Below are 11,395 nucleotides of genomic sequence, written 5' to 3' on the forward strand. Positions count from 1 at the left end.
AGCCAGTAAAACGCTGTTTACTGTGACGTGGTTCCCAGTTAAGGAGCAATTCTCATCACTCAAAACTGAGGCTGCATTGCTCTGCTTCAGGTGTATCAGACACACACAACAACAAAATAGCCCCTCTTTGATTTTTGATCTCTCATAACCTCCATTTATTTGACAAAGAAAATGTTTTAAGTCAGTCGTGACTGATTGACAGTAAACCCATGCTCCTCTAATATATCATCTATTAATAAATCTATTCATATGTCAACTACAGTCAAGTTGATATTTTCCGAAACATCCAGACACGTGGATGGATTTGGCTTTGTATTGTGATATTTTAAACCATGGTAACATTACTGATCTTGCAAATTTTTTTAAAATTTATATATTTTTTTCCAAAGAAGCGTTTATATGAAATAAATGTGTGTCAAGCTGAAACTTGGACTGCATCGATCACACAGACTTGACTTGACTGCTTCTGACCCAGCAGCTTTCACTTGCTGCGTCACTGTTACATTTCTGCTGACTCCTCAGTGATTCCGTCTGGCATCATGTGACTTAGGCTGCTGCATTACTGAGCATTTGTTTGTGTGTGTGTGTGTGTGTGCGTGTGTGTGTGTGAGAGAGAGAGAGAGAGAGAGAGAGAGAGATGATGGGGGTGAATGGGTTTAAAAGGCCCCAGCCTCCGTCTGTGCATGCCGCCCAGGCTGAGAGAACAATACTCCCGTCACAGAAGGACAGATTGGGTGGCAGCTGCATTGTTGAGGAACGGCAAGCCAGACACACTTCTCCCCTCCACCCACCCCCCCCATCACACACACACACACACACACACACACACACACACACACACACACACACACACACACACACACAAAAACACTCTCACTCTTTCCATTTGGGGCTCTTTTGTTGTTGGTGGACTAAATTATTCCAGCTCTCTTGTGGCATTCAGGGTGACAAACAGTAGGGGGGGTAACTTGGGCATTAAGGGGCCCCTGCTTTCCGGTACTTCGGCCCCAGATCCAAGAGCCTCCTGGATCAAATAGAAACGTTACACAAGGCACACCATGTCTGAACTGAGCACCCTTGCAAAGATTAACATTTAAGTGTCCAAATGAACACCATGAACATCAGTGGTGTAACACCACCTCATGCTCAGGTGCTGTTATACATCATTATTATTCTAACATTACATCCTCGTCTTACGGTTATGAAAACTCCTGAACAATGAATTACACTTAAACTCAGTTGTGCTGACGCAACGTCATTTGGTTTGGTAAGATTGGTGTCTCGTAGTGGTCGGCAAACACTTGAGAGTCCACACTTCATTCGGTGCATCTGTGATGAGAGAATCAAGCCCAGTCACACTGGCATTCCATTCAAACAGCAGTTCAACCGAGTCTGAGGTGCTTCCACTCTGCACACACACACTGACGCTGCCAACACAGTCACTTGTGTGCGCAAGCCCTCAAGTATTGCATTGGAAATGGTTGATGGAAATGACAAATATCAATGATGTTTTTTTTTCCGCTGTTTGAGAGATGGAGACCCTCCTGATGAATTAGTTCTGATGGAGCCGATCTGACCAGCTGCTGCCGCCTGCGTCTTCGTCTCTGGACAGCATGCACCATGGCCCATACTGGCTGGCTCCTAACAACTTACACTACTCAAAGTCCTTCCCCACAATGTCTCTCCATGTTTTGCTGCTAGACACTGGTAGGCGGCCTCGGTGGGCTCATCTACTCTTTGTTACAGCCATAAATTAAATACAGCCTGATGTATTTGATCAAAGCAGCCAATGAAAACGGGCTTAATTTGCATTTTTGTTTACGGCGTTCACAAGCTCAAAGACACAGATTAACAACATCACTTTGGAGAAACTCAAACTGACAAAAGGTTCCTTTGATTAAGAGGTTCTTTATTCTCAGATGTGGTTCAGTTTTGCTGTGATTGCATGAATTCACTCCAGTGAAGCAGCAGGGCTTTTGTTCATCCAGATTAGCAACAAAGGGGAAGAACAAAACAGTGATCAATGGAGAGATGAACTCTGATGGAGCTGTTATAGGAGTCGCATCAGAAACTGTAATTTCTGGTGCATTGTCACCAGAGCTGCCGCTGCCGTATGCCGGCCTGTTTGTGACACCATTACACGCCACAAACATCATGCTTGTGTGTGGAAATACCCGTGAAGGGGTCTTCCAAAGCATCCTCACAGCCTTGTGGTCAAAAAAGGATTTGTTGAGTCAACTCTGCTCAGGCAAGTCATCTCGGTGCTTTGCTGAGTTCAATCTTGATATATGATGTGTTCCCATTACAGGGGTCACTAAGCAATCTCTCATCACAACAGATCTGTGTTTACTTGAACGCATCTATCGACGATTTAAAAGCTTTTGGTGGAACTTTGAAATGGTTGTCAGTGCAATTCAGACCATTGACATGGCTGCATGAGTTCCCCGCCCGGTTTGAGAATTTTTTTCAGTCAGATCTGATCTCACTCCCTGCTCCTCATGCAAATGCACAAGTGCAAACTTTTCCTTTGTACATACCAAATTTATTCTTTGTTTTTAACCGGAGAGATGCAGCTCTGCACACCTATGCCTTGTCTGTCGGACATTCGGATGACAAAACAAAAGGTCTCCAAATGAGGCCTAAGCTGTGAGCAGGCAAAGCAAATAGCCCTAAGCTGTTAGACGCGCTAGTAATGAATAACTGGGGAGTGCAGGGAGAGAAACAGAGCCATGAGTAAATCTGAACTCTTGTCTGGTCAAATCTCTCCGTATACTTTAGAAATAAAGCTCTCTGTTCTCTGCCCATTGCTTTTTGCAATCTTTTCTGAAGGAGTCGTAAAACTGATGGTGGTGTGGGCCGATGTGTTCCGCTCACTCTGTTGTCCCGGCAGGCCCCGGGGGGCCCCTCACTGTGGGCTTTTTGAAAACACATTTTGTACTAATAATAATATGTGTCAACAGACACGGACACACACTTTGTCTGTTCCCTGCTGCCAATGGAGTCGCTTCCCCAGGGATGTAGGCATCGTTTCAGAAGTGAGGGGGAGAGATTGTTCAGGAGTCATGATTTATGATTCAAATCTAAAGTTTTAGCTGCTGAGCTCTGGTTGAGTCGACACAGAATGACCCTAAAGCATCTCCAGGGTTACGTAGCCAAATAATTAAGTGACAAATGACTTCAATCACTCCTGTTTGAAAATTAATGGCACACACAATGGAAAAAAAACATGTGCAGTACTTGTCATCATTTAGCAAACACGAACAGCAGACAACAACATTACTCAATTTACACGGTTTGTTCGGAAGGAGTGCAAAGGTTCGGCTGTATGACTGGTTGTCATCCCCTGCCTCATCAGCTTGGACGTGTTTGAACTGAACTGAAGTGAACGGTTGTTCCAGCTGTAACGAGTGCGGGGGATAGAGGGCACAGACACAGGAAGTGCGGGGGACATGTTCCACTTGTGCCCTGTGTCACATGTGGAGGTCAAATCTCCCACTGCATCTGTAGGCGGTGCTGCTTGGATTGAAAGAGCAGCAAGGCTGGAACTGGTAGAGTTACTTGAACTCTTTATCGCCCATTCACTGCTAAAATATACACCTACAGCTGGAAACAAGCCACATTTAACTCTGAAATTTTAATTTCGCACACCTTCAGAAAACTTCTCTTATTTTAAGACTTGTTTCTGTTGATGATATGAGTTGGTGAAGAGAAAGCCACTGTAGAAACAAGGCCCACAGCTCCAGCACCTGTGCTGCATTCACAATGTTAAAACTTCTTTTTGTGTCATGGTTAAAATATAAGCAGATTGAGATGTCTCTGTTCGAATCCCTTTCAGTGTCATTCAGTAAATGGAACTGTTGTTCAGCTTGTACAACTTTAGGGGTTCCTTGGCAGAGGTCTGTTCCTTCTAGGTGTACATTTCATTAACCACGGTAAAGGTTTGCCATTCGCTCACAAGAATGTTTCCTTCCTTTCTGCATTGCTTTTTTTTTTTTGTAACTCCAGAGTGCAGAAAGAGCCAGTCTTTTCTATTTGGCTTGGATTTATTAGAGACTGACAGCCAAGCCCATCGTCTGGAATAATCTTCATTTTAGCATCACGTTACTCGTAGATTTGAGTAAAAAAACAACAACTCTTACCCTTCCAGTTTGGTACTACCATGAGTGAGCGTCTGAAAGCATGAAGCCGTGCCCAACTTGAAGGGCTGGAGTTGGTTTGTTTTAGCTGAAAGCCAAGTCTTTGAGGATTACTGAGTTTATGGCTGGATAAAGAAGATGTGAATCATATCAGACGATGAGCTGGAGAGTTTGGAAACAGATGTTTTTGGCCAACTTTGCTGTTATTAATCATCAATCACCATTAGCTTCAAGCTGGATATCTGTGCCTGCCTATCTGCTTGTCTTCTGGAGTCACAAAGAAGCTTTTTGAGCCAAGGATTTGTGAGTGCTTGAAAGGCGAACACCTCACACCTCTGCCAAAGAGCTTCTTGCTTGAAGAGAGTTTTGAAGAGAGATTCTTGGCTGTCCTTTTTAGTAATTCCATGCATTCGATCGGCATCAGGTCTTTGCTCAGGTGTTTGGTATTTGGCCTTGAGTCTAATTAAAAGCTGCTAAAATGCAAATGAGTGGATGTGGAGAGGCAGGTGAGAGGTGCCATTTGTGTCAACACAAGCATTTTGGAACGTGACATAATCACATGTGCCAATGAGTGTTGCATTCACCACCTGTCATTAATAATGCCTCCTTCAGCGGTGACATTTCAACATGCAAATTTGGTGGGTGGGGCTGCCTCACTTATCACAACAAGTGAAGTGAGGTGGTGCACACTCTGCTTGTCGTCGAGAAGGTGAAAGTTATCCGCACGCTGTTTTCTTTCTTGAAATGCTGAGGTAGAATTCGGATGAATTATTGGGAGGATTTAGACTGGATCAATGAGGAGGGATGGCCCAAAGGTTTGCGGGCAGCCTGCCGCAGTCGTGGCTCGTGTTTGGCATCTTCACGTTTCTTCCAGAGGAACTGCAGATTTTCATTTTTGGAACGTGACCATATGCCTGGTCAAGGTCCAATCACTGACGTGTTTTTCCTTATTCAGGTAAGATATCCAGATAGAGAGTGAATGTAACTGTTGTTCTAAATCAGGTCAAAGAAATGCATACTGTTTAAATTGTACAGCAAAAGTGCCAAAACCTTCTCAGTTCATCCTTCAGTCCCAGTGGATGGTTTGAAGAAACTCTGTCACGGCATCCCTGAGGTATGAGGTTAACAAGAATGAAACAGATATAGCATGTGTGTCAGCTCACAGTGACCTCAATCATGAAACACCAAGATCTTTTCAGTTCATCCCTGAGTGTAAATGGACATTTGTGCTAAACGTGAAGAAATTCCCTCAAGGCACTCCTAGATTTTGTGTTGCTTCTGGCCCACAGCTGTTAGTGAGCAGGGCAGCTGTATGCTCTTTAACAGGTCTCGCTCATTCCAGCATATTTAAGACTCAAAGAGACACACTTTTCATTCAGCAGCAAAATGATAACCACTTGCTTTTGTTTCTCTCACAAGCTTCCGTCCTACCACCAGCCGCTGAGCTGCTGTCAGCTGTGACAGTGGGGTCTGTCAGGTGCTCTGGAGGTCACGGAGGGTGTGGAGCTGGATGTATGAGAAGGCTTCATGGGCCTGAGGGACCATCTGGAGGATGGGACAGGCCACATCCTCAGCTTGGGGCTGGATCTGGACTATCTCCATGTGGAGAGTGCTGAGCGGCAGGCAGGACTGAGCACCGTTAAGGGCACTGGGAACGTGGCGGAGCAGGTCAGAGCTGGTCCCCTTAACAGCAGCACTAACAGTATAGGAAGCAGCACCACTAGTTTTAGCACACATTCGAGCTACAGCAGCGGTAGTAGTTGCAGCAACTTCTCTGACAGTGAAGATGAACGACTCCAGAATGGCTCAGAGTCTCACAACCCACATCAAGCCCCGCCTCTGCATCAGGACTCCCACTGTCGACCAGTCAGGCTGGACCTGGCGCCAAACCAATCCTCTGGAGACCCCCCACAACCAGATACACCCCCTCACACTGGCTGCCACTCCAAGGTGGAGTTTGCTCTGAAGCTGGGCTACTCTGAAGAGCTGGTGCTGCTGGTGCTGAGGAAGTTGGGCCCTGATGCGCTAATAAATGACATCTTGGGAGAGCTGGTCAAACTAGGAACGAAGGCCGAGATAGAGCAGCAGAGAGGAGGAGGAGGTGGAGGAAGCTCCCAGTCTCCATCCTCCTGTTCGTCGTCTTCTTTGATGTGCCCCTCCTCCTTCGCCACACCCTCTCTGGGCTCCTATAGGCTGCTCTGCCCATCACAGCTGCTGGACGACAAAGAGAACCTTCGGCCTGTTGTGGTGGACGGGAGCAACGTAGCCATGAGGTGAGGAGGAGACGTCTGCAGACATTGATTCCCGTGATGGCTGCTCTGATGCTTCACCTGTCCACTGTGACTAGGAATCGGATTTGTATTATTAGAACTGGAACACATTAGCCTGCATTTAACGATTTTATCAAATTCAGACCAGTTCTGTTCACGCTCTGAAGCCAGGTGAAACTGGTACTTCTGGCTAAATTCTATCTGACCTAATTAGTCAAAAATTTGGCGCTGGAGAATGTCAACCCTTCAACCAGGATGTCTAGCAAACATCAGATCCCAGCGGAAGTCCAAGTCTGTCTTCTCCCTATGATGTCACCTCTCGCTTTGTTTTTCCTGAACAAATGTCAAGCACAGACAGCCCACAATCCCGAGCAGTTTGGTTCTCCTCCTGCCCCTGGGTCGCACTGTGTTGTCACTGCAGTAGGGTTTGCTTGGGAAAGTTCAAAAAGTTAAGGTGACGTTGGGTCACTTGTTTTGATCCACACCAGAGTACAATTACTTATTTCACAAGTACACAAAAGAACCACGCCAGTCATGAACCTCACTATGCTGGGATATTAAATTGTCTTTAGTGATGAATCCATCAGCCGCCAGCTTCAGTCAGTCACTGTATGAGCGCATGAATTCATTTGTATGAAAACAAAAGACAATATGAGTATACTGTATCAGTGCAATCATTGTCAAATCAAATATTCTCTCTTCTGAGTGCCGCCCACCCACCAACACAGTGAACCAGTAGTACCCCCCCCCCCTCCGTCTGCCACTTTGACAAAAAAAAATCTTTTTGCAAGAGGTTGTTGGATAATTAAGGATAATAGTACTACTTTATTAAGGAATTGAAAGCATGAAGTGTAGTGCAATAAATGTTAGTTGTTCTTATCACTGCAGCCACAGATGTCATTAAAGGTAGTGGTTCAACATCTTCAGTAACTGTCTTCCTGACGGTAGCTTTAAGTGGGACTTTAAAAAGACTCAGCCGCCTACAAATGAGCTGTGGGTTGACTATGGCAGCTGTAAACACACACGCCACCAGTCTGGAGGCTGCACATTTTAAAGCTAATGAAACATGCTAACTAGCTGCTAGCCACTGTGCAGGTCTGCTGTGTGGGCTGCTTTCGGGGCCATGAGGTAGAATTTTAAAATACTCGTTTACTGGATAAAGTGACACACATAACCCTCAAAATGTGGCTAAAGAGATGCTACCGTAATGTGACACACCAGGGAAAACAAAGAAAAATGGCTCTGCTAGCAGCCAAGGCAACGTGAAATAGCTTTTTATAAGTTTATTAATCTTTAAAAAACTAATATGCATGCCGGTTTTGGTGTTGAAATTGTATTGGCTTAGTGTGTTTCAAAGTTTTAAACTTAAACTTATAGAAGGTAGAAAGGCTGCACTCACTGGCATCCCATTCTGCTTCTTTTAAATGTAGTGAGGACACAAACAGCCAAAGCCACCTGTCTTTTTTAACTTTTGGAGTTTGCTAAAGCCGACGGACTCTTTTGATAAAGCCTTAGTCATGCATGAAAACTACTGAAATATGAGAGAAAGTGTGGTTTAGTTTCAGTTTATTTTGACTGCGGATTTAAAAAAGGAAGTACATTTTTACAAAAATACTGATGTGTAATAAAATCATCCATCATACTTTTCCTCTGTGTAAAGAATTTATTTGAAAAGTGAGACTTGAGGGATAATCAGCATTGTCTCAGAAATGATTAACAGAATGCGTTCGTGCCAGGAAATAATCAGGCCATTCAGGTGATGACACTCATCCTGAATAACTTGTTTCATAAAACTGGATGCCAACTGACACAAAGGTCTTTATTACAAGCCAATCATGTGGCAGATTAAGAGATAAGTATTTAAAATGAAACACTAAAGTTCTATTTAGTGCACTTAAAACATAGTATAAACACAACTGGAAAAAGTAATATTTATAACTATTAAAAACTTTAAAAGTCTGTCTAAAGGGTACAAGTATCTGATGTCTGTCTGTCAACAGATTGTACTGATACAAGGTTTCTACTCTTGTCATGTGAGTATCTTTATGTTTATGTCTCTGACTTAATCTTTTCTTCTTTTTTCTTTTTTTTTTGCTCTTGCAGTCATGGAAATAAAGAGGTGTTCTCCTGTCAAGGCATCCAGCTGGCTGTTGATTGGTTCTTGGGTCGAGGTCACCGTGACATCACAGTTTTTGTCCCTGCATGGAGAAAAGAGCAGTCTCGACCTGATGCTCTCATCACAGGTAACAGCATTTCTAAAGCGACCCTGACCAGTGATGGCGTCAGGGCTTAACTTTATTCTCCCGTGTTTCCTCCAGACCAGGAAATCCTACGAAGATTGGAGAAGGAGAAGATTCTGGTTTTCACTCCATCTCGCCGTGTGCAGGGACGCCGTGTCGTTTGCTATGATGACCGTTTCATCGTCAAACTGGCCTATGAGTCTGATGGCATCATCGTCTCCAATGACAACTACCGTGATCTTGCCAATGAGAAGCCAGAATGGAAGAAATTCATCGATGAGCGCCTGCTGATGTACTCCTTTGTAAACGACAAGTAAGCAAAGGAGAACTGATACTGAAGCAAATGAATAAAGCGGGTTGCTTTAGCGTTGTTATGAAAGACAAGTGAGTTTAGTTCATTGGGATGAGTGGCCTGAAGGACCTCCTGTGGTCCAGAGAACACACGGGAATCTTAACATTCCTGACAGGGGATCCATTGGTTGTCCAAGTTACTGAATCCTCAATGAAGCAGGACTTCTACCAAAGACTCAGGTGGTGTGAATTCTTCTTAGAACCCTTTTAACAGTTTTTTTTCTATTTAGGTTCATGCCACCAGATGACCCGCTTGGACGCCATGGACCGAGTCTGGAGAACTTCCTCAGGAAGAGGCCTGTTATTCCTGAACACAGGAAGCAGCCATGTCCTTATGGTACATTTTTAGTTTCTTCTCGCTCAGTGGAGCACTTCAGGTCTTTGACTGAACGATATTATTTTGACTGCTTGTACCTGTGACCCATATTTCATGACCGAAGCTGAGAGTAGAATGGAAGACCGGATAGATCAAGAGCTTTGTCTTCTACTGAGCCTCAAATATATAATACATCCATCTTATTCTGGCAGTAGTGACACTGATTGCTGTAGTGCGGTTAAGTTACAACAATTCTAAATTTTCTTTTAAAACAACCAAATCTAGAATAATATATAGGAATAATCTAAAATGATACATAATTCCAGATGTTAATCTATCTTTTTCCCCAGCCCATTAATAAGATCTGTATTCCTTTTTACTGCCCTCAGGGAAGAAGTGCACGTATGGACACAAGTGCAAGTTTTACCACCCTGAGAGGGGCAGCCAGCCTCAGCGTTCTGTGGCTGATGAGCTCCGTGCCAGTGCCAAAATGTCATTAGTTGCTTCCAAAGGTCAGTGGGAGGATGCCCTGATGTCGAAGAGCCAAAGTTCTGGCCAACCAGAAGGAATAGCTGAGGACAAGCCCAGTCAGGGCACTCCAAAGAAACAACCAAATCCCAGCCCTCAAAGGTCCTTCACTGCCCTCCTGGTGGAGGACAGGCTTCGAGTCAAAGGGGAACCATGTAGGGGAAGCCCCAGCAGCAGTGGCTGTAACAGCAGTGGGCACCCTGCTCCGGGTGGGCCTCCTTCATCAGGAAGCCTGGAGCAATGGGAGCACCCAGGGATAAGTGTTGGGGGCAGCGTTTGGGCTACTGGCACCTCCAGACAAAGCCAGTCTGACAGTCACCCCAGATGTGAGTCACCGGTGGTGAGCTACAGTTCGTTAGTGAAGGCCTACTCTGGCCTCAATCTGCTTGTTCCTGAGAGCACCGAATGCTTCTTCCCTGCTAATCTGCGAGCTCGGTCTCTCCCGTCAGACTGCAGCAGTGAAAGCAGCATTAGCTCGGAATCTTTCTCCCCAGACCCCATGTTAGATGATGGCCCCAAGTGCCACCATCACCATCCCCACCATCTTCAACTCCCTAATCACTGCTCTAGCCAGTATGTCCAACCTGTAGGCCGCAGTCCTCCTGGACTGGGCCAGCATGTTTCTTCCAGGTATTCTCTTCCTCAACCACATCGGAGACAGTATGGTTTAGATGCGGAAGACCTTCCATCCTCTTTGACCTCTCATGCACCTCACAGACCTTTCAAACCTCCATCAAGCTACATCCAACCCCATCTTCAGCACTCTTTGCCAAATTTTCCACAAACAACCCCTTCTCATCCCTTCTCTCAGAGCTCCCTCTTGGGTCACAATCTGACAGGTTCCCACTGGCAGGAAGGAGGGCTGCAGGATTCCAGAGTGTATGAAGGATCACCGCTTCCTTCCAGTAGGAACTACCCAGGGCTAAGACAACAGCATCAGATGAACTGGGGCCTGCACTACCAACAGACCTCCAAGCCCTGTTACGATCCATTTGCCACCCAGATTCCTCCTGAAGTTCATGACAAGGCCTGGCAATCTCTTTGGGACAGGCCAGCTCACTCATCCCCCCGACATCTATCAGGATCAACTCTTCCGCTGTCTCCACAGCCATCCTTTCCCTCCTTCAGCACCCAGAAAAGCCACCCATCTTTAATGCCCCAGTACCAGGTGCTGAGGGAGCGAGTGTTCATCAAGTTGTGTGGCATCTTCCCTCCAGATTTAGTGAGGATGGTGATGACCAGGAACCCTCACCTGATGGATGCTCAGGAGCTGGCAGCTGCTATCTTGATGGAGAAATCGCAGGACAGTTCTTGAGCAGTCGGCTGCGTCGTAACGGAGCTCATACTGTAGCTGCAGGTCTACACACACAAACCAAAAGCACAAGCTAACATGTGCTACTGAAATGCGTATTTTTACTGCAGGGGAGTTGTCTCGTTCATTTTAATTGTATTTCTGTAAAAGAAAATCCCAGTCGCCGTAGTTTTCTATAAATATGCTATTGCAGCACTTAAGATCAGGCTTGGGGTTTGAACAGGCCTGACTGAGTCAAGATG

The 11,395-nt window shown here is 45.4% G+C and overlaps 1 protein-coding gene across 1 annotated transcript; it reads left to right on the top strand.

Moving 5' to 3' along the window:
• The first annotated feature begins 5,663 nt into the window (after positions 1 to 5,663).
• Positions 5,664 to 11,156, top strand: LOC147252560 (putative ribonuclease ZC3H12C). Its single transcript, XM_086219352.1, has 6 exons — positions 5,664 to 5,966; positions 6,075 to 6,409; positions 8,510 to 8,649; positions 8,725 to 8,959; positions 9,228 to 9,334; positions 9,703 to 11,156. Exons 1-6 carry the CDS (start codon positions 5,664 to 5,666, stop codon positions 11,154 to 11,156), a joined length of 2,574 nt encoding a protein of 857 aa, XP_086075478.1.
• The last annotated feature ends 239 nt before the right edge of the window (positions 11,157 to 11,395 follow it).

Source organism: Aulostomus chinensis, chromosome 12 (genome assembly GCF_037954235.1).
Source record: "Aulostomus chinensis isolate RoL2024-O1b breed Wild chromosome 12, RoL_Achi_v1.0, whole genome shotgun sequence".
NCBI lineage: Eukaryota > Metazoa > Chordata > Actinopteri > Syngnathiformes > Aulostomidae > Aulostomus > Aulostomus chinensis.

What these genes read in the sequence shown, in the direction of transcription:
- LOC147252560 (XM_086219352.1), top strand. Translation starts at nt 5,664, where the DNA reads ATGGGCCTGAGGGACCATCTGGAGGATGGGACAGGCCACATCCTCAGC. An exon ending in ACCTGATGCTCTCATCACAG is followed by an intron (nt 8,650 to 8,724) that starts GTAACAGCATTT and finishes TGTTTCCTCCAG; the next exon opens with ACCAGGAAATCCTACGAAGA. An exon ending in TACTCCTTTGTAAACGACAA is followed by an intron (nt 8,960 to 9,227) that starts GTAAGCAAAGGA and finishes TTTTCTATTTAG; the next exon opens with GTTCATGCCACCAGATGACC.